At 52.1% G+C, this 26,926-nt stretch overlaps 1 protein-coding gene across 1 annotated transcript in view; it reads right to left on the bottom strand.

Moving 5' to 3' along the window:
• Positions 1 to 22,996, bottom strand: part of EAH_00004570 (cysteine repeat modular protein, putative) — a gene marked incomplete at both ends in the record, with an annotated part of 31,107 nt that extends 8,111 nt beyond the window's left edge. Inside the window, 47 exons of the mRNA XM_013396905.1 lie at positions 81 to 414; positions 757 to 964; positions 1,367 to 1,456; positions 1,603 to 1,737; positions 1,855 to 2,265; positions 2,432 to 2,767; positions 2,903 to 3,259; positions 3,493 to 3,674; positions 3,946 to 4,429; positions 4,565 to 4,786; positions 4,914 to 5,246; positions 5,349 to 5,654; positions 5,771 to 6,022; positions 6,154 to 6,447; positions 6,549 to 7,085; positions 7,268 to 7,432; positions 7,591 to 7,749; positions 7,896 to 8,174; positions 8,335 to 8,407; positions 8,501 to 8,634; positions 8,902 to 9,205; positions 9,395 to 9,590; positions 9,811 to 10,081; positions 10,292 to 10,741; positions 10,925 to 11,193; positions 11,470 to 11,914; positions 12,095 to 12,276; positions 12,422 to 12,806; positions 12,989 to 13,208; positions 13,375 to 13,794; positions 13,931 to 14,078; positions 14,210 to 14,563; positions 14,968 to 15,166; positions 15,373 to 15,493; positions 15,784 to 15,914; positions 16,134 to 16,461; positions 16,650 to 17,077; positions 17,549 to 17,644; positions 17,849 to 17,881; positions 18,032 to 18,862; positions 19,051 to 19,211; positions 19,422 to 19,654; positions 20,209 to 21,053; positions 21,507 to 21,781; positions 22,045 to 22,282; positions 22,555 to 22,635; positions 22,780 to 22,996. Coding sequence (XP_013252359.1) covers positions 81 to 414; positions 757 to 964; positions 1,367 to 1,456; positions 1,603 to 1,737; positions 1,855 to 2,265; positions 2,432 to 2,767; positions 2,903 to 3,259; positions 3,493 to 3,674; positions 3,946 to 4,429; positions 4,565 to 4,786; positions 4,914 to 5,246; positions 5,349 to 5,654; positions 5,771 to 6,022; positions 6,154 to 6,447; positions 6,549 to 7,085; positions 7,268 to 7,432; positions 7,591 to 7,749; positions 7,896 to 8,174; positions 8,335 to 8,407; positions 8,501 to 8,634; positions 8,902 to 9,205; positions 9,395 to 9,590; positions 9,811 to 10,081; positions 10,292 to 10,741; positions 10,925 to 11,193; positions 11,470 to 11,914; positions 12,095 to 12,276; positions 12,422 to 12,806; positions 12,989 to 13,208; positions 13,375 to 13,794; positions 13,931 to 14,078; positions 14,210 to 14,563; positions 14,968 to 15,166; positions 15,373 to 15,493; positions 15,784 to 15,914; positions 16,134 to 16,461; positions 16,650 to 17,077; positions 17,549 to 17,644; positions 17,849 to 17,881; positions 18,032 to 18,862; positions 19,051 to 19,211; positions 19,422 to 19,654; positions 20,209 to 21,053; positions 21,507 to 21,781; positions 22,045 to 22,282; positions 22,555 to 22,635; positions 22,780 to 22,996 — 13,152 coding nt within the window. The remainder of the gene's footprint in view (positions 1 to 80; positions 415 to 756; positions 965 to 1,366; positions 1,457 to 1,602; positions 1,738 to 1,854; positions 2,266 to 2,431; positions 2,768 to 2,902; positions 3,260 to 3,492; positions 3,675 to 3,945; positions 4,430 to 4,564; positions 4,787 to 4,913; positions 5,247 to 5,348; positions 5,655 to 5,770; positions 6,023 to 6,153; positions 6,448 to 6,548; positions 7,086 to 7,267; positions 7,433 to 7,590; positions 7,750 to 7,895; positions 8,175 to 8,334; positions 8,408 to 8,500; positions 8,635 to 8,901; positions 9,206 to 9,394; positions 9,591 to 9,810; positions 10,082 to 10,291; positions 10,742 to 10,924; positions 11,194 to 11,469; positions 11,915 to 12,094; positions 12,277 to 12,421; positions 12,807 to 12,988; positions 13,209 to 13,374; positions 13,795 to 13,930; positions 14,079 to 14,209; positions 14,564 to 14,967; positions 15,167 to 15,372; positions 15,494 to 15,783; positions 15,915 to 16,133; positions 16,462 to 16,649; positions 17,078 to 17,548; positions 17,645 to 17,848; positions 17,882 to 18,031; positions 18,863 to 19,050; positions 19,212 to 19,421; positions 19,655 to 20,208; positions 21,054 to 21,506; positions 21,782 to 22,044; positions 22,283 to 22,554; positions 22,636 to 22,779) is intronic.
• Between the last annotated feature and the right edge of the window lie 3,930 nt (positions 22,997 to 26,926).

The following is a 26,926-nucleotide window of genomic DNA, read 5'->3' as shown; positions in this document are numbered from 1 at the left end:
AAATTGCCCAAGTGGTCTTTGGCCCACGCTGTTTCAGCTCACATTGTAAACACCGGCAACAAATGTGACTTTGCTCTTACCGGAAATTCAATGAAGTTCTCCTTCGGTGACGAGTTGACCTGAAGCCTTGAGTATTCCTTCTCAGTTCGCGGCACTCCAACGACCACCCTAGCGGTCCACAAGCCTGTACCGTCTGGCAACCAAACTTGGGGGAATTCCCGCACTTGCTCCTTGAATGAATTTTTTGTCCCTGTAAGGCACGGAAGTACGAATGTTCTCTGAGTATCATACATATCCATCCCTGATTTCTGAAAGTATGTGGTCACTTCTACCGTCCCGGCATCAAAGACCAAAGAAGCAGTTTTATTCCTAACACAGATTTTGTGCCAGCCCTGCTCCTTTGCGGCATCCATTCTGCAAAGAATCATCAAACGCATAGAAGCATGGGCAAGCATAAAGATGCACCGCCGACAACTGCTCCTCCCGGGCACCAATAGCAATGAAAAATCTCACCAAATGCTGAAAGAGCTAGGCTGGAAAAGTAGAAGCAGTGCAAAAATTAAGTTGCTGTGGCCAAACGACCAACGCGCCCTTTCCAGAGCAAGTTCGTCTGGTTCAACTTAAAACACACAACTGGGCAAAAATGGAAGAAAACATTCTGTAAAGTCTCCCACTGGTACAATGAAAACTACTGAATCTCCCCAGAAAGCGTTCAGTGCCTACTCATTCAGAAGCGAGACGCAAGCTGGGACTTACTGAAGAACCATTCGGCTTTCGGAGACAGAAACTGTAGTGACGCCTATGTCACTTCGAAACTTTCTAGAATTAAATATTTGGGAGCATTCGCTCATATCCCTATTAAGTCCAAGTGCCACCTCGTAGGTATCAGTTGCGTTTATAACTCCACTGATGACCACAGTGTCTTCGTGTCCCAGAACTACGTTATGAACACCTTGCTGGAATCCTGAGCCAATGGACAGGACTACATCAATAAGGACATATGATCCAGTCACCAGGAAAAAAGCGCTTCACGAAACGCATAAGATGCTGAGAGCACTATTTACTCCCCCACAAAGTGTGGACTGCAGTATCAGCTAGGAAGGCGGACCTGTTTGGGAAAACAGCGACACGAAAAACCACTTCCTAGCTTCCGGAGTAAGGGATGACTGGTCATCTGATGGCGTGATTGTAAACTGATCCGAAACAGCTCCCTCAGAAGAAGTCGAGCTGTTCTCTATTAGGCTTCTTCTAACGCTGACCAGGTCATCAGCCGATATGAAACTTGGGGCGACTCTCGACCGCGACATGGATGTCGCTCTCGATTCGACGGCATCCCCAAAAGACCAGCACGCTGCATACTGCTTACCCACAGAAACTGTCACTGAGAAGTATTGCTCGGTGCCGGCTGCATTTATAGCATCAGGGAACGTGGTAACTCCTCCGCTCAAGTTCAGCGCTGCAGAAACGGACAAGCCGTACAGCGCACACTTCACTTCAAAAGCATGAACGCAGTTCGCTGTCTAACCTAGCCAGCTACACCCACAGAGTTTTCGACAGTGTGGTGGGAAGCTGTGTGCGGAAGAACCCTCACAAAATACTCACAATTTGAGCAGATGTCAGCCTCCTGTTCAGCAGTTGTCGTGCCTTCAAGAGGTGTATATTGGAAGTACCTCAAAAGGTTCCGAGTTGACAAGTTGGTACCACGGACTATAAGGTATTCTCCATATTCGTCAGAAGCTGCGTGGGAAACAGCACGAGCACTACATGGAAGCTGTGGATTAACAGACGTCCACGAAATTCGAGGCTCATGGTGGTACTCAGGTGGTCCTTGTGAAAACAAATACTGTGCCTTACCAACAAGCTCGATGTCTCCTTTGGATGGCCCACGTGTCTCCAGTAAGCCGGCAAGCACTAACTTGCCTCCAGAAGACTCGCATTCCTGCTCTGTTGACGGGCAGTAGCATATTTTCATGTATCCTTGGACTGTTGCCTTGATGCGTATTCCCCATGAAGTCCACGTCATTTCCGGCTCACCTGAAACGCTATTCTCTGAAACAGAAAATGACTCGACTGTTCCCAAACTGTTCAACGTCCTGTTTGTCTCCTCCATTACAATTCCTGGATCCATATTCTCTGTTCCAGGGTCCCCACAAATGTCAGTCGGACCGCGGATACTAATGGCGTCGTTTGTTTCGAGACTCGGCCCTATTAGCTGAACGGTGAAGTAACTACCCACCACTATGCGTGGTGCAATGAACGTGGGGCCTGAGGCAGTATGCAGCCAGGATAAAATAGTGGAAGAACATGAGATACAGGCAGCTATCTCGGCATATGTAGACTCGATGTAGAATGGGAGGTGCAGGTGAGGGCTCCGTACAGAGCTTTAAACTAAACAGTCAAGCATACAAGCCTGAAAAACTGCGAAACCTACCTGTCACGCCAAAGCGGCCGAGCTGTACAGTGAATTCATTCGCAGTTGAGCAGTCGCCGCCAGGGCACCAGCAAAACAGTCCTTGAGATATCGTGAAGGGGACATAGACGTCGGTGAACGTAGCAAGCGCGCGGTCAGCAGCTACAGTGCCGACGAACTTGCGCATCTCAGGCTTACCATCGCTCTGACAAGTGAACCGGGTGCTGGTGAGAGGATCAAAAGCTGGCGATAGCATAATGGCTGGATCATCTATTAATTTAACCCCTTCAATACTCAGAGAGAATCGAACTCCCGCTCTGTAACGGGGCAGAACATCCTGCTCCAGCGGCCTTGGTCCTGAGAGGAGCAGAGCGCCTCACAACAGAAATGGTCTGTTCAGTTGCAGTTCCTCACACTGGATCCGGCAGCATGAAGCCCCGTTTCCAAGGGTGTCTGGGTTATCTCCGATAGGCTGTCTTCCCTAGCTCTCACCTGACAACTCCCAGGCTTGCACGAGGAGCTGATATCGATCTGCAGTGTCGCAGCCCAGTAGATTTCCATCGCAAAAGCAAATGCCATACTTATCACCTGCCACAGCTTCCGTGTACAATTCATCGACGATGACGCACACGTCTTCCCATATGAGGATGCTGCCGGCCTCACTGTTCTTCACCGCTGTAGGAGGTCCAGTCGCTGGTGAGCAACCGAATACGGCGGGAGCAGTATCATCTTCTGCCTGCTGTCCGCAGGAAAAGTTCCTGAATATGTCGCTGCCTTTGTAGGCGTACGCTCGAATGCGATAGTTTGCAGCCTCCTCATCGGGGATGATGCTGTTCGTAGGGACTTCAACTGAGAACCTCTTGCCAATTATAACTGGAATAGTGTCTTGAGCTAGAAGAGGGCCTGTAATTCGAAGGTGCGTGAGGGACAAGACACACACGCCAAACAGTTCCGTTTCGGGATACCTTCACTCCAGCTTAGATGCGACGTTTCGTAGCGGTGAGAGTTATGCACTTTGGGAGAGGGCCAACTGATCCTACAGCTGGACATGTTGTAGTTGGCCGTGCAAATAAGATGCCTACCTTCAATGGTAAAGGTTCCCAGCGTCACACCCGTGGTGGCACCAGCTTGTTTCCAGCACAGGTTATGCGTTCCCGCCCCTAGGTCCACAAGATCGTGAAACATAAAAGCAGATTCACGTATCTCGTAGATAATCGGGTAGTCCGGATCCGTTGACTCGGTTTGCTCTCCAACCCGAGAGTCGCTAATGTAGTCACCCCCAGACAGTAGCACTGTCCCAGCGATGCTACAGTCCTCCTGCATTAAATTCGGTTAACAGCAACAAAGCTTAACACCATGAGTCATGGAGTTTTAAAACGCCCGTTGCGAAGAGTTTGACGACCTCACTATCCCACGACACTCCCTCATGGTTTGGACAGCTTACATTCTGCGTGTACACTTGGCTCTTCGCCCATTGCTCTCTCGTTGCCTCAGAGTCCATTGCAATGTATCGAATCTTTATGGTGCAAACGGACCCTGAACGGCAGGTAAATTTAGTGTCGTGCTTAACCGGTCCATTGACGAAGACTTGGCCGACTTTGACTGCGTAATTTGACGCTTTCTCGCAGGTGGTTGGGACTTCAGATGGGTTTCCAAAAGGATCCGAAAGGCCGGTCACCTTATCGTGACAAATGCATATGGAAAGGGGCCCTACACCCGTGTTGAAGGGCGCCCACGCAGCCTTTCCCTCAGTAATTGGTGAAAACCCTTGCAAGTTCCAGGATGGGTCTGCTCGACCAGCTGTGCAGCTGACCCCTTCCTTTAACAGCAAGTAGAACATGTCATCGAAATCCCCCGACAACGACAGGCGAATATCCGAAGTTGCAAACACCTCCAAGTGGGGTGCGTGGGAGGTTGGCCCTTTAATCGACAATTCCCCTATGCGCCATCCATAGTCTTGTAAAGTTGTGCACTCACGTTCACTACACCCGCACATTACTAACGAGCCGGTATCCATTACTGCACAAAGCACACAACATCGCATCTAGATTCTCCGAATAAAATGAGCAAACCACCCACGCAGTCGGTCCTCATGCGTTGCTATAAGGAAACACTCAACGGGTTTTGTCTGTAAGTGTAGAGAAAAGTCCTAACCTGGTAGCCTTCCCGGAAAGGAAACAGTTATTTTCTTCGGGTTGACAGTGTCTGTGACCATAAGTCCTCCGTTTGGAGCAAGGCTCCACTCTACCCCATCTTGACCGCAACCCCCGTCAAGCACTGCGACATGCGTGCCATTAGAAAGGTTCTGTGCCTTGAGGTTCTTAACTATGCACCTCTGACCGACGTAACAAGATGCGTCTTGGTTGGGAAAAACGCCTGAGAAGCAACGGGGTATTGGAAATACGCAGCCGTTAAGCATTTGTCGAGCAACCGTAGAACTGGTACATTCCCAGCATACAAGTAAAAAAACTAACAGTACCCACGGAGATAAATGCGTTATTACCTGCAATCGAGACAGTGCCAAACTTCGCAGTGTAATCACTGATGGCGCCAAGAGGAAACAGTGCATCTTCGACTGCCTTCCAACACAGCTCAAGGCCAGTTTCCATTTGGCTGGCCGAGAGTTCCAAACGGCTTGTCCATCGGAAAACGACTGAAGTAGAGCTCCCGTCGGCGCCCTCTGAGGTCTGGTTGAAGCCCACTTCGCCCGTTCCACCGTGTCCGCAACGTGACAGCAAGGCTACTTTGTCTTCTGCATTCCAGTTTACGACATCTATTGTAACCTCACAGTTTCCTCCGACAACGCACGTAAACGCGTAGTCCGCCTTCCATGGACCTGCACACAGAGTGATGTTAAATTAGACTTCAGTCTGCAAGGGCGTCCCCATGCCGTTCCAGGATAAGTCCTGATGCATAGCGGATAAAAACTACAACGCACCTGCTGGAACTAGAGAAGCTATTGCCACGTATGGAACTGGGCGAGTGTCAACGGTATCTTGGGGAAGGCTCGAATCGTAATATTGGAGACTAGCCGGGTCAGGAGATGTCAAGGTGTCCGCCGGAAAGTCCTGAAAGTTGACTGTGCAGATGTCAGCTTGCTGTTCCAAGACGCAAGGGAGCGAATTTTCCCCTCGCGTTACCAACAGTCTCCGCTGGCTGTCTTGCTGCTTCAGTGGACTGTGGACAGTAAACGGCAGCTGAATGGGTTGCACTAAAGACACCCGAAACTCAGTGTTCCATACGTCTGCGCAAACAACAAAAGGTTCATCCATGCAACATTCGATAAGCTCAGGTGAACAGTCCTTGAGATGCAGCTTGGCTGAAGAGGGAACGCCGACAGACACCGCCTAGAGAACCCACCCGTTATAGTCAATGTCCCAATGTTCACTAGGCGATCCGGTGTACATGCTGTTGAGTCAGTACAGTAGCATATCATTTTCTGCACTTGCTGCATTCCACCTAGAGCCCGCTCGCGATTCACCAGAGACCTGAATCCATACATGTGGTCTTCAAATGGAGAACCGGAGTCCCCGTCAGTCGGAGTCGGCTTCTCTGTTGTCAATCGCAGTGCCATCGTTCCGCCATCTGGAAGTCCATCATCCGCCGAGTCGACTAAAAGGCATCGCAGGACTCACCCATGCAAACAATTATAAGGAAAGTCGCTGTAGGCAAGCGTGCATTGACATGCCGCCTACAATCCAAGTGACCCCCCCCCAGAATTCCACATGGTAACGTGCGTCTACCTGCGCAGTCAGGCCGGATAAGGAGTTGGGGAAGGAACGACGCGAACTCCGTCATCGGGATATCCTTGATGCCCAGGGAACAGGTAGTGTCGTACGTACACTCGTGCGACACCCCTGAAGCTGGAGCACGGAAAGCCACTCTTGAAAGCTCTGAGTCAAAATCTTCAGAGTTGACGCACATTGAATCGTTATAGCACCAGCAGAGAGAAAGCTCACGCACGCTTGTTTCTACCTCCTGGAGGACAATCGGAATAAGGTCCGACGTCCCAAAGGTTATTTGAAGGCCGGTTCCTCCTGCGAGTCAACACAAGCCAGCGTGCTGAGTCCACTTTGCCAGCTGACAGAGTCACAAGCCTCCATACGCTTGCAAATTTTTATTAAATATGGTTACTTACCTTTCACTGCCTCTACTGACTGAACACTGAGAGGAAAAGCAACACTTGATGTTGAAGACGCGCACGTTCCCTTGTCCTTGAGGTACAGCTGCTGCAAAGGGAGCGGCAAGCCGTCTTCTGTCTTTTGTTCGCTGGTCAAGCCAGTAACATCGACGCGAATGATGGGGGGCACGCCAGCAAATGTGGTATTTGCACTGGCGTGAGGGTCGACGAAGATCAGTGTACCGATGAACGAACTACTCCATTCAGGAATACTCTTTGTGGCGTCTGAATTCTGGGTCCAGCAAATGGCCAGGGGCAAGTCAACCAGACCTGTGGCTTCCAGGGAGCTGAAAGCAACGCTTATTTCAAGTTTGTCCCCACTGACAACTCCGCGTCCTGTTGGTAGAGGGTAGTAGGGGGTAGTGCACGTGGCTGGCGAACTGCTCGTCATCTTGGAGATGTACAAAAGGGAATCTCTCTCCATGCTAGCGGGAAGAGTTATTCTGCATATGCTGCTTGCATCCTTTATGCAAATCACCTGCAGCTGCTGCATGGCTGAGGTGAATCGACAAAGCACATCAAGGATGTGTCCCCAAATATTGCCGTGCTACCGTGTGTTGTGGCCCTGCATCTGTTTATTTGCTAGCCAGTCAAGGAGCTGCTCAACTACGGATTTGGATATGCTCAAACTAATGCTATAATGAGAGGCAACTGCGTGGGAGGGCTCCCAGACTCACACTGAACCTGCAGAGAACCAACGCGTTCGATGTAGTTGGTCACGTTGCACTCAGGCGTGGATTGCTCGTCACACCAGCACAATTCATAGGTTATCAGCTCAGGCTCCTTCATGCCGATTGCCGAAGAAAATGTGTAGATTGTTCCGCTCAAGAACTTGAATTGTCCTGAACCGACGCAGAGAGACCCGGAGAGGTACTGGCCACGCTGCTATTCCCCGTCCAGTTCAAAAGCTCGGAGAAGAGCTTATAAAGGGAAACTAGGACTGCACTATAATGGGGGCTCTTCGCATATCAGCGATTGCGTGCGCAGTTGCATGCCCTACCGCCGTCCGGGAGTTCTAGCGCAGCCGCAGATTCATATCCACAAAACTCTTTGAAAGCCCTTATGTTTAAAACTCCGTCAACCGGGAAAGAGCCCTTCGTAGTGACGTCGACGCCACAAACGGAGCCCGAAGTACAAAAGGCAGTTATTTCACTGATGCCTGTACATACATGAAGCACAAAATACAACTCACTTTAAACGGGAGGCAAATTCCTCTGGTAGACTCTTAGGGCTGTTCCTATAAGCACCGCATAAGGCATGGCGTAGTCTCACACCTCCAGATATGGACTACGCACTGAAGCTTACCGTAGCCAAATGCCTTGCCAATCTCCAAGGTAAAGTCTTCCAGCTGGTCTGTGGGAGTCCGCAAGGGGTTCCAACATACTGCCAGACTGTCGTCCACAGGCAGCGGCGAAATGACAGTCATGCTGTCAACTGAGAAAAGCTCCTGATCGTCCTGTTGTAACAAAGATAACATCCTGTCCTCCAGGCGTGGCAAACGCTTCTCCCTGCCCCTCAGGTAACTGCTTCCGCGTCTTGTTCGCCTTGACTTAAGTTCAGCAAAACTCGACCCGCTCACCCAGCCTGAAATTAGACACACACACGCGAGAGGCATAGTACAAGACTGGGTTTACTCCCTGCGTGCTCATCTGATCTGGCTTCAGAAGCAGCACTTATAAGATGCAGCAGCTGTATCTCGGGTGGCGCTCCGTCTACAATGGTGTGGTGAGTATATAGGCCTCACTCCCCTCAGAGCTGGCGGAAGTGTATCCTCGGGGAAACTCCGTCACGATGCCAATGCCAGGACCCTCTGAGCTCTGAAGTTGCACAGGAAGCGGCGGCTTAAAACTTTTGGTCACAGCATTTATTCAGCTTACTAACGTTGGGATGGATGCTGTAGGCTGACTCACCCCGCAAGACTTCACAAAAGCCACTCGACTAATCTCGTGATTCATCGCCGCCAGTTTCGTCCCTACCACTACGAATGCACAAGGTTGCCCGAGCCTGCATCGGACTGTTGGCAACGGTTTCTGGACGACGGGGCCTGAAGCGCAGCAGTGGCAAATATGAAAAGGGGGTGTGATGGCTCACGAAGCTCTCTTAACAGCACAGCTTCCAGACGATCCCAGCACAAAGACGCGCAAATAGAGCGCTAAGGCCCAGGAACCCAGGAATGGTGTGCTTGAAGCCGTTAGCTACTACAAACCGAGGGCATCCCAACGCCAGTCACTGCCTTGCGAAAGGCAGCATGAATTGTACGTGTTCTTGAATGAGCAAGTGGAACACCTTGCACAACCTTCTCACCGCTTACCGGCCCACGTAAGTGTTCCAAGTCGCTTTGTGCATGGCCGGGATCCGTTCTTCAGAGGGTCTTCAGAGCACAGTGGCAGTGCCCAGCATAAGGTTACACCCGTGGAGGAGGTAAGCCATGCTGTCTGCTCGTCCGTGAAGCGAAATGTTAGGCCATCTATCTCTGAGGCTGATAAAGCTAACTTCGTTACACCATCAGCGGGGACTGTCGTTGCCTTCAAATACCTTTCATCGGACTGGCTCTCGGGACAGGCGACATCGCCTTGAAACGCATAGACGCTTGAGTCTGGCTCGAGGTGCGGTTTCTGAGTGGTGCGCACAAGACAACTCAGGCAGCAACGCGGGGTTTCCCGTCCAAAACTAAAAGGCATCACCCTCGTGACTCCGCCAAGGGCTGCTACCACTCCGCGTTAAGAAAGGGAAGGCGCCATTTGCATTTAAGCTAAACACTCCATAATCTGCGCCCAACAAAGGGTGACGACAAGAGGACGTACCAAGTTGGCGAATGCATCGAAAGAAGGGCTGGTTTCGTCTTCGTCCGGTATGCGGTTGTCAAGAATGTAATACTTGGAGGCGTCTTCAGGGGCAACTTTAACATGGCAGTGCTCCGTATCACCATTTAAGCAAACTGCCTCGCCACCGGGGAGCTCTGTAGGAGCGGACGGTCCTGGAACGTTTCCTACGTACTGCCTGAAGAACAAAGCTCACACAGGGGGTTCAGCTGTATTGCTGCGGCTACTGCTGCTGCTTCTGCAGAAGCTGCATGATCAGCAACCGCTCTCCCTATGTAGTGAGGCCAGTGCTGCCGGGGCCCGCGTAGATGCGTATCCTAGTATGCAGCACTTGCAGAACACTCCAAAAAAGAACGTGGCAAACATACGGTGTACCGAAGGTCTTAATGTTCGCGGACACAGCCACAATGCACAGCTTCCGGCTCTCAGTTGGAAGCTGCGTAGAATATGTCAGTTCGGTTAGGTAGCTCGCTCCACTCCACGACGACTGGTGGGGCAAGACGACAGCATCCCACTGCTCCTCAGTAACTTTCCCGCAAGTTGCAGCCCCATCTTGATCTTCTAACAGCAAACCGAACGATTGGCCATCGTCAATCGTTTCTTGAGCGCCCACAGTCACCTGCAGGGTGCAAGTGGAAAGTTCTGTTCCCGAGCAAACCACCGCTTCATCTGCAAAGAAGGCCGCACACCCACTCTTGCCCCTACCTACCCTTCTGATCGAGGATAAGGTCATCGCAGCAACGCTTACTGCCCTAGCAAGTACGCAGGGTCGCCCCTGACGCCCGTCTGACCCTCCTTTATAGTGGTAGATGCAAAAACACAGGATCACTGCCCATGAATGCACAGATCAAAGCCCCCTCCAGAAGCACGAATGCTCACCCACAATGGAGAGGACAGGGAACACCTCAATGATACCTAGAGACTCTGAGTACGCGGAAGGGTCGTGGTTAGGAGAGATATGAGGGTTCCAGCAAATCTCATAAAGTCCTGGAGAACCTTGAGGGGCCCAGAATGAAATGCTTTCATCGGAGACAGAAGAGCTTTCATTGGAGGTAGAGCTGTTTCTGTCGGAAGGTGATTCTAGTCCCTGTTCTGGTTCTTGTAATTGTAGTAGTGCTACAGGTCCTGGTTCTGGTGATAGTTTTGGTCCTCGTTTTTTGTATGCTTGTAGTCGTAGTTTTGTTCCTGATTCATGCCCTGATCCTGCTCCCTCATCCTCGATTGCGGTGTCCCTGACCTGGATTTTGGTGGAAAGCTCCACCATCACCAAGCCCTCCTCGAGCTCGCCTACTGAACCGTTCTCTCCGTTCGTCGAAGAGGTTGTATCATCTGAATCCGCAGCCACGGAGGGGAACACAATCAACTCAGGATGTGAAAAAATGTAGCGACACACTGTTTGCACGTGAAGTGCTGGGGTATGCAGCTTTACTTGGCATGCGCACGGCTAGCTGCTACCCACTGACAAATACCAAGGTGAAAATATCCTGCTGGCATATTCAACGGCGTACGTACCAACGCAACGATACACGCCAAAAAGCTTCCTTGAGCTAGTGTCTTCACAGGTGTCTGGCACAGACACCTGCAAGGCAGCGTTTTTGCCTCCGGCTGACTCAGAAGGAATACGAGCCACGGGAATAAAGAAGCAAAGCCTCCTGCCTTTGCAATGAGCATTCAACAAATCCGCCACGTCCACCTCCCCGCAAACTCCCCGCGTATCTACCCACCGAGCCTCCACAAACTCAGGAGTCGTACCTCGCTTGCAGCGCGTGTGGAAGATAGTTCTGGGAAGTACCCAGAAATTCACTGCAAAAACGCAGCCAACCATAAAACGTGGGAACGAATATTATTCCCTAGATGCCCCCAAGACTCAAAAGAGAAGACAAATGAGGCTCCCCTTAAAATCTCCCTAAATTTCCAATCATGCAACGGGACCAAAATACACATATTCGTGCACAGCGGCTACAGCCATACCGGGCTTCAGGTCGTTTTCTGTCAGGAGGCCTCGCGAACTGTGAGAGCCTAATATAAGAAAGCTTGAACCCCCAACCTTTGCGGACCGGAGCTGTGCAGTTCCAAGGCCCCTGGCCTCTCCGCACTTCTGGAGAACCGCCACCCTACTGAAAGAGTGGTCTAACTTTGTGAGGTTTTTGCCTTGAACGGTAATTGGACATGCGCCGCTGTGAGAACAAGATAGTTGTATGGGCTTCCGCTTGAAAAGAGGCCCTACCCAGAGCACATTAGCGATTTTGATCGATTCGCCAGTGCCATCGTCCCGCCAGCATATTGTGGCGGAGCCGTTCTCAGATAGCCAGGCTCTTGCAGAGCCAAACCTGTAGGTCGCGTACTCCACCACCTCACCATCAGATATCGGCTCGGCTGAGAGGCTCAACGGCGAGTTGGTACTTAACTCCGAGGCCTCGAGCCCCACAGCACTCTTATAGATAGAGTTGTCTTTGCTGGGGCATTCAGTTTCCCCAGGGAGCAAAATCACACTGCTTTGTTCTGGAAGAATCCACGGCTGCAACAGCAACATCGGCAACAAACAGCCGTAGTGTAACGGTAAATATGTATTCAGCGCGTGAGGCACATGTGGGGGCACACAAGTGATCAGCTGCTTTGTAACGGGAACATGTCTGGCATCCACCTTCCTTACCAGAACGGCTCAAGCACCTGCTTTCTCACTGACCTCGTTGGTAGGAAATAAGGCAGGGTCATCTGGTGGCCTAGCAGTCACGCCGAAGATACAGGCAGATGCCTCTGTGCTGCCCGACATGCACGGAACAAAGCCCAAGGCGATCGCAGTGTTTGAGATGGACCCTCCAAGGTGTCCAGGCGTAGGCCCCGAGACGCTTACCAGGGGTGTCCTGCGCAGAATGACAAACAACGAGACAGTTTGTAAGCGCTCGCTGCTCGGAAGTAGCTAACGTGCCAACAAAACGTAGGAGGCTTCAAATGCTTTTCAGGAGGCAAAAAATACAGGGGAAAGCCGCAGCTATGCGACCATCTCACCAACTTTTCCTGACGGGAACAGACGTTCCTCCGGAAAACATGGTAGTCCAGCAGTAGGTGGTGGGCGTTTTTCCCGCCTGCATCTCGAAGGACATGATGGCCACCGTGGCCTCTGTGCCATCTGTGCCTGTTTCCACCGGTGAACCGTCTTGGCGATTGCGAATCATGACTTTCTCGAAAGTCACTTGTGCCTGGGGCTGGGTCACGAGTTTGCTGCCGCTGCTACAGCTAGAGCCGTCCGTGAAGGCGTCGACGCTTATGCTGCACCACAGGCCTTGCTTGGGAGCACGTCCTCCAAACTCTTTGGCCGTCTTCTCGTCCAGCAAAGCGCTTACTTGAACCACCACACTAGCAGAATATGGAGACCTCCTACTAACCCTGCGCGCTGAGACATTGACAACACATCTCAGAAGCCTTTCAGTGAGGAGAACCCAAAGCTGCACTTTAGAATGTCTTGCTTGGACACAACATGCAGAGTCGGTTAGCCTTGCTCTCTAGTGTGCAGTGTATGCACTGGGGTTTATGCCCCCGTTCTATCTGCATGTTGGCGCTTAGTACTGCCCTCACCTTTTACGATGGGGAAAGGTAGAAACGAGATGCTGGACACTGCCAGGTTGAAGTTTGCCTTGAATTCATCGGAGTCGGCATCCTTTGAGGACCCAGGAGTGGCCTTGGTATTCCAGCACAGCTGGTATCCGGTGCCCGCCTCTGCAGGCACTAGAAACGTTGCTGTTCCTTCCTCTGCGCCGTCGTTCTCACCCACAGCCCACGAAGTCGAGTTAGCATCCTGCGAAATTCCAGCCAGATAAATCCCCCGACGAAAGCATATGAAAGTTGCTCCGTCACATCTAATACCCCTTGTGAGGAACGCATGCAAGAGTGCAGCAGCGGAGGCCCCGCAGGCACAAGCAAGTCCTGAGAGTTCCAAGTACAGGCAGTGTAGGAAGACTCACACCGCAGCTTCTGGAGAGCGCCAACCTGGGCACGCCATAATCCAGAGAAGTCATTTCAAAGCCTGCAACTGTGACCCGGCAGCGTCCGGCCTCCAGCTGTTCGCAGAGTTGCTCCGTGTAGGGTGAAGCGGTCGGTCCTTTCCACTTAGCAGTCCCCAGCTGCTTCACGCATGGTTTCGCAACGGGGTCTACGCAATCGTTGTCCACTATGCACAGAGCTGCAAAACCGCGCTTCTTGAGAAGACGCGAATTTCGGTCCAAAGTAACAGTCACTGAATTCCCAGTGATGCTGCTCTCAAGCTTTTCCGAACTAATCCCCTGTTTGTTCGTAGGAGTGGTGAAGTCGATCTCCCCAGGTGTCGAAGGACACACATCCTGGGGAACCGCCGCAACGGTCGTGTTTGGAGGAAGCAAGGCAAGCTGAGACAAGCAGCAAACGCAAACCGCACCTCTTCCTATAGCTTCACGATGCAGGAGCTTTGCATGAAGTGCACGATAGTGCGAACTGTCACGAAGTCTATCACAACCGTAAAGGCGCAACGAGTGCTTGGCTCACAGTTTGCAGCGCTTGCCCATTCGCATCTAACACCGAACTGAACTGCAGTGCTCTTGTCGCTGTGCAGCTGGCAGCTACGTCAACGCTGCAGGTGGCTTCAATATCAGAGGATGGCAATTCAAGTCCTGGAAGCCTCCCGAGATAGGTCCTGAAACAGTAAAAAGCAGTTTTCTGCCTTGAAAATTTACAGTTGAAGACAATGCACTGAGTGTTTAAGGTACCCACTAACTCCAGTTATCTCATGCCATTCAGCATGCGGCAACTTCCTTTTAAGCTTACGTCTGCACGGAATCCTCCGTGAAGCTAGATGGTGTGTGAAACTGAACCCAGCAGACAGAGGAAGTATGCTGCTGAACTGAAGCAACGACAGTCACTAAGCTTTGCCCGTCGTCCGTTTCCTTGGCCTCCGAGACCGACAGATAGGCCGTGATCGCTCCTTCCCGCGCGTCCTCAGCGAAGCTGCAGGTGTCCACGTCCTTGTCTGTGGGGGCTCTCTTAAGGTAGACTTTCGTGGACCCTCTAAGGAAAGGCGGCACTAGCCGGGCTGAAATCTGAAGCGTCACGGCCATAACCGGACTGTCAAACAACGCAGGTGGTAACTTTACAGCTGCAGCGAACAGGCACGCACATTGTCTGAGGCAAGCACTCACGCAAGCTCATATATCATCAAGGCCCCTTTTCAGCGAGCACCAGTGGGCCCACAGCCAGTTCCGACTCCCCACAATCCTATGCTTCTATTTGTCTGTGAGTAGGGCAAGATGCATGCATGGATGTTTGTGCGCCTCTCCGTTTCTATCTACGATGCTCTATATCCGTTTCCCTCCTCTTTCCCTGCTTCTCGCTCAGTGTTTACTTCGCTATCTGTCCTTGCTCCTATGTCCGGTGAGCATCGGGTAAGAGCCAGGGATTAGGTCAAACTAACATCCGTTGCAGCCGCCAAGAAGGCAAGAATGGGCAGGGGGAACGAATCCCTGGGCAGCGTGTGCACCTCACATTGTAAAGAGGGCCAGGGTAGGAAAAGGACGCGACCTACGGACACGGTGTGGTCCAGCAGGTGGTGCACAGAGCCCACTGAGGGGTTCCAGCACAGCTCCAAGCTGTCCCGGTCGATACTAGTGTTCAGGTCGAAGTGAACTGTCGTCGAAAAGAGTTGGGTGCTCCTAACTTCCTGAAATACAGTCGCCGATACCTGCTCATCAGCAGGTTCATCCATGACCTCCAAAAAGGCGGAATCTGCTGAAGGCGCACACTCATCGCTCAGCAGGCAAGAGACCTCCTGCTGCGAAAAAAAGCCTGGCCTTGTCTGTATTCTTGTCACCTAAAAGGATGACCTCCAAAACGGCCCAACAACAGCTGCAGGAAGTTGGCTATCGGTTTTTAAGGAGGGGACACACAGCACGTCTGCACATCATGGCACTCACCAGCAGTCGGAGCCCCCTCACCCTCCTGAACACGCTCGCCGGCGGCCGAGATCTGCGAGAAGCTGGAATGGTCCGAAGGCAAGGACAGGTCCACGCCTCGCAAAGCTCCCGAAAGAGGCAGGCTTCCTTCTCCTGAGACTTTCTGAATTGATAGGCACCCAACGCAGAAGCGTATGCGCTATTGTACTTGCGCATGCTTAAGCATGCATATATGCAGAGATGTACGCTCAGCTGCATGCGGTTACCCCCACACCCACAACGACGCTGGCCACTTCTGACAACCCTGACCAGCACGTCAAGGTGTCAGCAGCAACCAGAGGCCCTTCATGAGCACGGCCATTAAGTAAAGACTATGCGCAGACGGTGAAGCAAGGCTAGCGCTCTTGTTGCAGTCCTGAGGCTGCCCAGACCCCTCCGAGGACATCCACTCACCCCACAAGCGTCAAGAGCCGCTAGACGACTGAAGTGCATGCTGAGAAAGTTCATGTTTTTCCCGCGGATCTCGATGTCGCATGCTTGTCCGCGCTGACACAGGAAGAACTGCTCGTATCCCGCCGTTGGGCCTGCGGCGGTAAAGGAATTCAGCGTAGGAAGCGTCAAATTCTGGCACAGATCTACCGCGTTCACTTACAGGATTCAAGAGAACCTGCCCACCAACAACCCCCTCAGGCTTCCCCGCAACGCCACGCACAGCTTGCACTCATGTGGCTCCCTAACTGCTCCGCAGGTCCACATGCAATACGGCTCTAGTGCTGCATCCCCCGCTGGAGACGCATCCTCACCTGTCCAGCGCATGTATCCAAGAAACTGAGTGCATCGCTCGTTCTCCCAGCAGGTCTGTGTTGGGTTTTTCAGTCCCTCTTGTGTCATGCAGATGGTGGCAACTTCGGCGTTGGCAACCCACTGTTTGAGTTTGGGTTCCACGGAAAACATCAGCTTGACGGAGTCTGCATGCGTCAATGTCATCGACAGCGCGCTTGCCTGCAGCAAAGCCGCCGTGTCAGCCACGTCCCCTGCGAAGACTTCGAAGACGGGATCCGAAGGGTCACTAGGGCACTCCACCATGCCCTTCAGCAACTTCACAGCGACGGTCTGCGGGTAAAAGGCTGCCTGCAGCAGCATCCCCAACAGAATTCGCATATGCGTGCATGCAGTCATCCTGGAGTGAAAGCAAAAAAAATAAGGGAGGAAAGTCGCAGCTCCTGCAGAAAGCTCGTCTGTGACTAAGGGAGTCAACCGCAGGCCTTCTGGGACGGGTGTGCCTGCTGTCCTGCAGCAGCAACGAAGTGTGCGCGCACCCAGGGCTGGTCAATGGTGCTTGCGTCCGGGTAGAGGCCTATGACGCAGTCTCCCTTGGAAGCCAAAGAACAGCGGCCTTCCCCCGCGGTGACCCTCTCAGGAAGCGTGGGCAGAGGGGCTTGCCCCAGGCTAGTGATGTCCGTGAAGTACTCGGTGACGGGATTGACAAGACAGAGTTTGGAGCGAACTGAGGGGGCAGGAACTGTAAACGTCAGCAGCAGCTGCACTTCGTCGAACTTCCCAGAGTACGTGCCGCCATCAGCCTGCGTTGTGGCGAGCTGCTGATTGCAGCTCGTGTCTTGCACCGTCTCTGCCTCAATTACGGACAGCACCACGTTCTCTGCCAAGTCAATCGAGCTGAAGCCCTCCACTACTACTTCCAGGAAAGCGTTGTTTATCTTCTCGTCTGGAAACTTCAGCGTCAGGTCTGCCCAGCCCCAACACAGCATTGCATGCACAGAAGTACACTGAAATCGTGCTCAGGTACAGCGCCATCAGCTTGCCTAGTAAGTGTGCGCTACCTCTACAAAGCTGCAACTTTTCTAGCAGCATGAAAAGCTGCGGGATATCTCTCGTTTCAAAGGAACCGCGCTGAGAGCTATTGGGGACGCGAGCTGACACCAGTCCCCAAGAAGACCTCTTTTGCGACAGGGTGGAACAACTACCACTCAAGGGCCCAAAAGCTCACCCCTCAACTGGACATTCCACCATCCTTTGGAAAAGAGAGTCAAACACACAAACGCACACAAACCCAGCTGATACTAGCGTATAAAATACCTAATGCAAGCTGTGAGACAGGCACGCAGGCAGGGCGGGAAAGGCTAGAGAAGGCGGCGAGGGGTTGGGACTTAGGTGCACCAAAGTTGCTACCCCGGCCTATCCCCCCATGTGTCCCTACGTAGCAGCGCTGTGCACCCCCGCAGCAGCTGGAAGCGCGGGAGGCCGCGCTGCTGTAGGATCCCTGTCTCACTTGATTGGGCGAAGCTAAATCCTTCTGCAGAACGCACAAGCACGCAGGCAGATGAGGGAAAACAAGAAATGAGAGAGGGAAGGCAGATGCACACAACAGAGCAAATCCTGTGGTCCGTGCCAATGCTCCTGGATTAGCAATTCCTGTTCCGTCTTGCGCCTTGCTCGCCTCTCAGTTGAGACCGCCAACGATGGAGATAACGGAGTAAACACGGAGTTCGACACTCACCGGAGAGTGCGTCGGGTCCAGCTTTCACCATTGCTGAAAGCAGCACCAAAAAGGAGCAGCAGCAGGTATGGGCGCAAACTCAGGTTGCGACGAAGCCCTTCCCCAAGTGAGGTTCATCATTAAGAGCGTCCTTGGCTGGATGCTGGCCCTGCTCTAGTGCAAAAGAAGAAATAAAGGACCTACCTGAGACGATCAGTGTCCCTAGAAAAAATCCATTCCCGCAGATCGCGTATTGGAGGCTTCGAGGAAGGAAGGAAGGCACCTCGACCTCTGCCTCCCCCTTTACTGACACCGCCACCGTAATCCCCGGCAGAGTGCACAGTTCTGCACCGTCTCCTGCATCTTCCGTAACGGGCACAATAGACAAAGCGACAGATATCTCTGTGTCCGCTGCACTGCGGAGGGTGAAACGGCAAGAGCTGTCAGTGCGCCTGTCCTCTCCCACTGTGCAGAAAACCAACTCAGGGCCAAACTCGCTGGGCAGCGCCTCCAGCAATACGCCCGCTGCTTCTGTTGCTCCTGCACCGGCCAACAGCTTGAAGGCCGCAGAGGAAACGTCCGCACCAGCAGTCCTCACAGGCCCTACCCCGCTGGCGGGAGAGGCGCCGAGGCGGGTGGTGCCCTCATTGTTGCTTAATTGCAGCATACCGCGCAAAAACGTAAACTGTTCGCCCTCACCACAGGAGACAGCTGCACCTCCGACCCGTACAGGCGAGCAGTAGCAGATCTCGTACACTCCAGCTGGCAGCTCCGTCAGACGGGCGTCGTTTACCAAGTTAATGTGGGGTTGCACCGGCCACGGGCCGGCAAGAAATGAGCCAGTCCCGCAGAATCGCATTAACGCCAAGTATCCTGGGGGAAAGGGTTGGTCCTTGTGAGGACGCCGCTCCACCGTCTCCCCCCACCAGTCAGCATCTGGCATTTTCAGGGTCAGCCAGCAGTTCTTCGCGTCGCTGCAGAGTACCAGAGGCACGTCCCGCGCTCCTCGGTTCCCCTTCGACAATATTCGTGGGCCTAAAGCACCAAGAGGAATGCATAAGCAGACACGATCCCCCCGTTTGCATCAGTGCCGCCAGCCTGTCTTATATTCCTCAGTGTTCTATTCATTTCCGTTCTACAAATGCTGCCTCGACGAAACTGGGTATAAGACACGCGCAGCACCAGCAGCCAGCCTCTGCTGCCCATGCAAGCGAGCAGTGTACCTGTCCTGAGGCGCAAGGAGCAGACAGCCGCTAACGAGGCGTCGCAACTCCTCGCCCGCAGACAGGGAGGCCCCGCCCCCTGTTGAGTAAGGGATGCGCAGTCGGCAAATTTCTCCCCATCCAGCGCTTGAGGATGTCCGTCACAGAATAGGGGGTCCCAGCTGCACACGCATGCATGCATGCACCGAAGAGAAAGAGAGGCAGTGGCTTCTTGTTCAGCCACAAAAGTTCTCCTGGGCATACAGCAGCCTACCTTGAGGGCAAGCTGACACGGGAGTGCATGCCAATCCCTAGAACCGCCGCTGCCGTCGCTGCTGCTGCTGCTGCTTTTGTTCTGTAGGGCCAGAACTTAAGGTAATTGCTGGTCTTACGTGGGCGGGGAGTGTGCGCTGATAGGCTTCCAGGGGGGCCAGGTGCGCGCAGCTGGGCAAGAGGCGACAATGGCGCTGAGACGGTTGCCGAGTTTGTCGGGAGAAGTCAAGGCTGCCTCCGAGCAATCCTCTTCTTTGCGTCTGCATGTAGCCCCAACTCCAGGAGACACCAACGGACACTGCCCCGGCTGGAACAAACCCATCCATGAATCGCCAACTCCCGATACCATTTCCTGCACTCAAAACCACGTACCAGCACTCAAGTCGGTTTCTGTGGGATCTCACCTCAGAGACGCTCTCGGCCTCCATAACCACACTCTATATCAGAAGGAACACCCCTGAGTCGAATAGGAATACACCGTCTCCCTTAAAAATCAATTGCCTTCCTCATAGCTAAATGAAATCGCGACCACCCAACTTTTCGCCACCAAAGCAAGCAGCGCCCTTTTTACTCGCCCCCAAGGAGACACTGTGCAGATGCTTGCCAGACACATTGTGCTCTAAACTCTGCGACAAGGGCTTAGGAGAAACCTAGAGCCCCAGAAAGGTTAAAACGAGCTGCCACAAGTAAAGCTACGGAGCCTTCGCGACAAACCACCTGTGTACATTCCCCCCGAAATACGGCATTTTGTGCAGCACCGAATTCTAGGGGTCCGGGTATATGTGGTAGAATACACCGTCCCGCAAAGCTTATGGTATCTACATATGATTACAACCAGCGCTTAGCTTTTTCTGCTACACAGCCGCAGTATAAGCAGCAGCGGTACCCGCAGCAGCCGCAGCTCACTCCGGCAAGGTTGAATTCCATATCGTTTTGGATGGCAGCGAGGCTGGCGTCATCGTGGTCAAACCCCACAGCCGCTGCGAGGCTTCTGCACTGTGCATTTGCCGCGAAGAAGTTGTTTTTTGCGTCCCCGTCTCGGCGTCCTCTCGTCTTAAGAAAACACTTAGCACCCAACTGCAACGCCCCTGGCCACGGGCAGTCGCCCCCGGTTGGAAAGCCCTCAATGCCTCTGGCTTGGGGGTACCGCGCAGCGAAGAAAGCCACACCCCACAGGCCCTTGTCTAAGCCCCCCGCGACCCCGCAGGGTGTCCCTACCGTCACCCGTGTCCGTATCCGCAGCGTTTCGATTGCTGCATCATCTGCCATCACTTTATCTTTGAGCACCCGGTGAGAAACGCACAAGTCAAACCCCAGAGAGCCCCCGTCAAAGCCAAGAGAGGGGCGATTTTCCAGCGCCAGCACGTACAACACACCAATATAGCCGGCGCAAGAGCGCCCAGGGACCATGCCAAAGCGCCCCCTCCCTCCATCCTGCTGCTCCCTGAAGAGGCAAATGGCCTGACCAATGCGCTTGCCAGTAAGGCGCTGCACGAGCGGCAGCACTTCTTTTTCGTCGGCAGGTGCGTAGAAGGTGTTGGCTACAGACCATCCCCTTCTCTCACCGACCTCCAGGCCCTCCCAATACTCCGCAGGCACAACCGTCGACTCCGCCTCCTCCGCAGCAGAGACCTCTGGATCGTTAAGCCTACGGTGTATGATGTAATAGCGCGCGGTTCTGGCCTTCTGCAACACACGCAGTGACGAACTCTCCGAGAAACGCGTCTGTGCGCGTGCAGACCCTCGATCTCCTGCAGCACGCAAACACACCCCACCGACAGAGAAAAAAACAAGCCCGTCTACAGCCACTCCATGAAACTCTAGCGCACCAATGCGGAGAAAGAAACGCAATGCTTCCGAGGAAGAAGCAAAAAAACGCGTCCAGTGGGCAGTGAACCGTAATGCGACAAGCACCTAAGAAGTCCAGCACACCCCTGCTCAGCTCAGCCAGCCAAGTTCAGCCAAAGCCCTATCAATATTACAATAAAGAGCTACCTTCCACCCACAGGCCGTGCCTGGCAACTGCTGCTGCTCCTACTGCTGCTGGCTTCACTGCCGCTGCTACTTTTGCTGCTGCTGTTGGAACTGTTGGCGCAGCTGTTGTTGCTGCTGCTTCGGCTGCTGCTGATGGGCGCAGCACTAGCACGGGTCCTCAGCCTCGTCATTGCGAAGGATTTTCTGACGGAAGTGTGCACTAAACGTACTTTCGGGGTCAACTCTTGTAAATGTGCAGGAGTAGGGCACCTGCTCCAGGAAGGACTGCCAAGAAAGATCGCCTCGACGAAGAAGCCTGAGCCACGCAGCCATCCCACGACGCAGGCAATCCTCGCTGCAGCTGCTGCGCTCGAAGTCAGGTTGCTGCAGCGAAGGCCGCGTAAACACACAGCGCTCCCTGTACACTTGAGGGAACCACCGCTCTGAACGATGCTCCATCAAGCACGTGTATGGGTCCAACGCCCCATCGCAGGTGCCTCCGTGTCTGCAACGACAAAAAGCAGCAGCAGCAAGGACCCCACGTGGCATGAGACACACCAAGCGCTTCCCCACAGAACCAGCGAGAGAAGGCACAGATACAGTAGGAAGTAAGCCAATTATGGACTGGATATGAACCCGTATCACTTGCTCAGAACACCCGAAAGTCAGCCGCAAGCAGTCACAGTGAAGCATCCCAAATACTCTGCATGCAGAGGAAGCCACGAGGTGGGTGAGGATGCGCGATGGTTGCCTGCGATGTATACTGACTTGTGCAGGAGCGCGCGGCAAAGACTGCGGCAATTGGGAGCCTCTTCTGGGATGACATAGACGGTTTCGTCTGCATTAATCTGTCCATACACAGCACTGCTGCATTCTATACCTTGGGGCTTCCTTTCCCCCACTGCCTTTGCCAGCGCCCAGGCCTTCTTGCGCTCCTCGATTATCTCAAGGAGAGAAGTGGCAGCGTCCCCACCTTCTGCAGACACCCACACGCCATTTACTACTGCTGCATAAGCAAGAACATTTTATGCTCTGTCTCTTCGACTTGAGCGGGCTGCACCTGACACCGCCTGAACCCAAGCCCAACAGGCAGGAAACCTCTCGTGCTGAAGAAGCAGCATTCGACGCCAAACTGAAAAAAGACTCAACAAATCTGCAGTTCCCACGAGCACTGTGCAGATTCTAAAGCAGTCAGCCTACAGAGCGCAAGCCCCTCCTGGAGGAGGCAAAGCAAAGACGACGGGCTTGTGACAACAGGGCAGGTTTGTGCTTGCTTACCTTCAAATGCTTTCCGGGGACAGTCTTCGCCGCCGCTTCGGCTTTCTTCGACAGTGGAGAGAACTCCAGCGCCCCCCTGTTCTGCACATCCCGGCGAAAAGCTGTGAACAAGGGCAATTAAGGCAAAGCAATAGACAACCAAGCGCCAGTTGTAGCTCCAAGACGACAACTGGCGGGGACTGTTTAGCCCGTAGCGATGACGAAAGATCGGCCTAGGGCCCGGACTGCATGTTGCTGCCTCCGTTGCAGAACGTGCAGTTGGCGAAGAAGCCGCATCAGCAGCAGCAGATGCCGCACCCCGTGTTGCCGTTGCAGCGGCAACGCTTCTGCTGCAAGCCGCAGCTGACAAGGAGGCATCGCTGTAACTATCTTGAATACTCCCACTCCAGTGGCACCTACGGCGAGACGCGCCTAAAGAACTTCTAGCTATGGAGAGAGCCATGGCCGGCAGCAGTTTTGGCTGAGTGAGGCGCAGTGGCGAGCGGGGTCGTTGCAGTGAAAAGGGTACTTTGACAAGAGAGACTGCCTTGCAGCGTCAAGGAGAAAACAACACGAAAAGCCGCAGGCCATCCCACGCATGCACTGCTTCCTATGGGTTGCGCCCATGCACGGAACACTGGCGCTGGCGCCTTGTGCAGGTGTGCGTGAAACAAAGACGAAACGCCATGTTTCCCGCCTTGCCCGTACTCGGCTCCCCTCTTTAATTTGAAGGGATCTGGGCACAAGGAGATAAGCGACGTTTAGACAGGACACCACAGTAGGTCAACGTGAGCTAGTTGAGCGCAAAATGATCTGCAGCGAGTTCGTCCAGCTTGGCTGCTTCCCTTACTGCTGCAGTGCCAAGTGTAAAGCAGACTTTAATGTCAAAACGGAGGTGGAAGAGAGTCAATATGGCATGTAATTATGTTCAAGGACCCAAGCCGCATGCAAAGGCCGTAGTATGCGTGATCGCAGCTGCATGACCACTTCATAGCTCGTGCGTCCAATCAATAGATATTGACAAGACGAATTGAAGACGATCCAGGAAATGCAAGAAAATAATCAGCTACATTTCTATTTTGAACCCGAAAATACGCCCAACGATGCGCAGATCGCCTTCGCTCCTGAAGCCGCTGACGATTCTCATCTGCGCTACACAGCAGGAAAAACGGGCTCCTGGGAAACCTGCATAAAAACAGGTTCACTTGGAAGCACGCAGAATTAACAAGCTTCAGTAATTGTTAGAACAAAGTTAAGAAACAATTCTATTCGTTGCTCTTTTACCTCGAACGTGAGACTTTTGCAGCTGTTGCACAGGTACGCCCAGTCATTGTACAGTTCGTGTACGCAAGTTGCACTGTATAACGCTTTCCCTCCCTTTGTAGAAATACGGCTCCATGGTGTCTTTTATGTTGTGTTATGTAGAAGAGAAGGACAAGTGATGTGGTATTGTTGCATTTTTCTCTGCTTTCCACCGCACGTCTGCGCTGATCCAGTGGTAGAGGAGGGAGAACCACTCTGCTTGCTGTTATCTAACAGAGTAATCCTCTGGGTTTTTTCATCGGAGCAGTTTAAAGCTACATAAATGTTCCGTTAAATGTATTTTTTCTACTGATATGAGCCATCCCAGAAAATGCATTAGGAACCAGAAGGACCTAGGACATCGCACACGCACGACCAGTCGGTTGCCGCAGCTCAGTGCAAACATAAACACGAATTCGTACACCTTCAGTGGAACAATGTAGCTAGTCCATAGAAGCTGGGGCTCTGCGAAACAAAGGTTGCTAGGAAGTGCTTGGCGTATGCAGGATAGAGGAATAATCCGGATGTTTTACAGCTCAGTACACAAAAGTGGACCACGGAAGGAACAAAAACAACAGCTGTCTTCTCCAGCAGTGTACAATTGCCCTTCAGAGTGGGCCCTGGGGAAAGTGGTCGCCATGCCTCTTAGGGTGTCAATGGATGTACGTAAGTTGCCAGTCTTTTGCAACGCGTAAACATAAGCCTCCACGTTCGGCACCTGGCTTCCTTTTCCAACCAAAGAACGCACTTCGCCTTCCGCTCTGCCCCCCCCTCCCCCATTGTTTATTCCTCTTGAGTAATTTTCCGCATCAGCATGCGATGGACACTTTAGAGCCGATACAAAATTTCCCCTCATTGCACCAAGACAGAGTAAAGGGGATGAAGGTAAGACATTGTATTGCAGTCCTGTGCCGACTCCGAATAAGAAGTGCAAAGACGTACAGAATGAATGGAAAATGCAACACCAAGCAGCCCGCAGCTGCGACAAAAATCAGAAAAGGCATACAATTCGACACCCGCATGCAGCTTAAATACAGTATGTATAGTTTGCGACGAGGAATACTGACGGGCTGTAGAAGCTAATATCTGTAGAGCAAAGAAGGCTACCTAAAAAGAAAGTGGGCAAAGGTGTGCACAGCTAGGACTTAAACTTGGAAATAACAGGAGAAATATCCTTTAGTTACCTAAGATCAGTTCAGTTAATAAGACACGAAGTCCCAGGTTCTAGCTGGTGCGCGTGGCTAGTCTAAATGTGTGACTAGCAAGAGTAAGAAGAACAATACCAGTGATGCACAAATGATATTGACAGCGAAGACAATAGGAGGTAAGAATGCGAATAATAATAATAGCAGCCGCAATACCAATTAAGCAAAGGTACAACTTCGTCGCATCACCAGAGGGCGAGATGGACGGTAAAAAGGCAGAAAAGCCACAGAATGATTTATGCTCTCTCTGCCCTGCAATCAATTCCCTGTCTTTGGGAATTACTCTCGTCAGGACACAAAGCCCTAAATCCGACACCTTAGCGATAGGTATTCTTGTTATATATATATATATATATATATATATATATAGATGGTATGCTTATGCGTTTACATAATTGTGCAGGAGGGAGAACGGGGCCCAGGCTCTGGGGGTTGCACTTGGCGCACACAGAAAGCCCTCACCTGCAGCGGCAGCCAACAGGTAGAAAAACAAATTATATTACATGCCCTGTAGAGTGAATAGTTTAAAGGGTTAAGCTTCAAACGCAAGGAGCGGCTAGGGACAACAAGAAGCCATAGAAACGGTGCATTTTTCCTACACATCGGAGTCCTGCATGTATCTATCTTCTGCCTCACTGAATCCTATGCCTATCTGCCCATCAGCCTCCTTGCAACATCGTTGGTTTATGCCTTCTTTTCTGTCCATTGCCTGAAGCCGTCCCTATTCCTTTTTTGACTGTTGCTAGCGCTTTGCTTCTCTACTTGTTTATGTGTTCATGTATATCGGTTAAGAACGGTCTCTGCATCCCAGCTATGTCTCCTTTGCGTGGGTCCTAATGCCTTCCTCACCTTCTCGTACGCACGTCGCACAAGCCTCGGACAAGCGCGGTGATCCGTTAGCGAAGTTATAATACCTGCACCCCCCGTATTACAACAATAATAACCACGACAATATTACTGCTTGTAATAGTAGGAGTAGCATGGGTGGAAAACAAGGAAAGACCCTCTCATGCAAACGAACCCAAACAGATTACCAACGCCTTCTACACAGTCATTATAGGATTCAGGTACTGCTATACAGATATATTCATCTATGAACATACAAATGGAAGTTTCCGTAGGACCAGTACGCATATTGTATTTCTCCATATCACTAACTAAAAATTTTTATTTACATGCACATCTGCTTTTTACCCTACCGCTTCCACTCAAAGGGGCAGCACCCAAGAGCGTTCTAGCCTCCTAGGCGTTTGTTCTCTGCAAGACACCCGGCTTACCGTCCATACGGCGCATGCTCGCTTGGCTGTATGGGCAGGTTTGAAACCTGTACGCGCAAGTTGTCACAAATATTTTATTGCGGTTAGCAAGTTCTCCATGTGAACTGAAATTCCCTTTAAACGTGCGCAAACAGGTCTTGCAACATTGCTCGTTCAAAACACCGACTCAGCCGCTGTAAAAGCCTTTTTATATCAGTATACGCATATCATGCGTATACTGAAAATACTAGCAAGTAAATGTCCATTGGTGGCAGCGATTTCTATCAGCATAGAAGCAAATACACAAATGCAGATCAGGAGTGGAGCACACACCGACTAGTAGGAAGGTTCAAAGGCAGGGCCTACAAGGCCGCAGTGAACAAGTATCAGTGCAAGGAACACGAGGTAAATACATATGTACATATGAAAATGCATAGCTACATATGTTTACGTACATGTTCTCGCTCATATATGTACACTTGCACATACATACATATATATGTCTATATGTGTTATTTGGTGCAAAGAAAACTATCTATTCAGATAGGGCGTCAGCCAGTTTTCTGGCTGAAGCCCTATCTGAATTAATAAATATAAAATGTGCATATATATATATATATATATATATAT

This window comes from Eimeria acervulina, genomic scaffold (assembly GCF_000499425.1).
Source record: "Eimeria acervulina Houghton genomic scaffold, Eah_scaff17, whole genome shotgun sequence".
Lineage (NCBI taxonomy): Eukaryota > Apicomplexa > Conoidasida > Eucoccidiorida > Eimeriidae > Eimeria > Eimeria acervulina.
The sequence above is the reverse complement of the archived record's forward strand: the minus strand, read 5'-3'. Positions and strand labels throughout refer to the sequence as shown.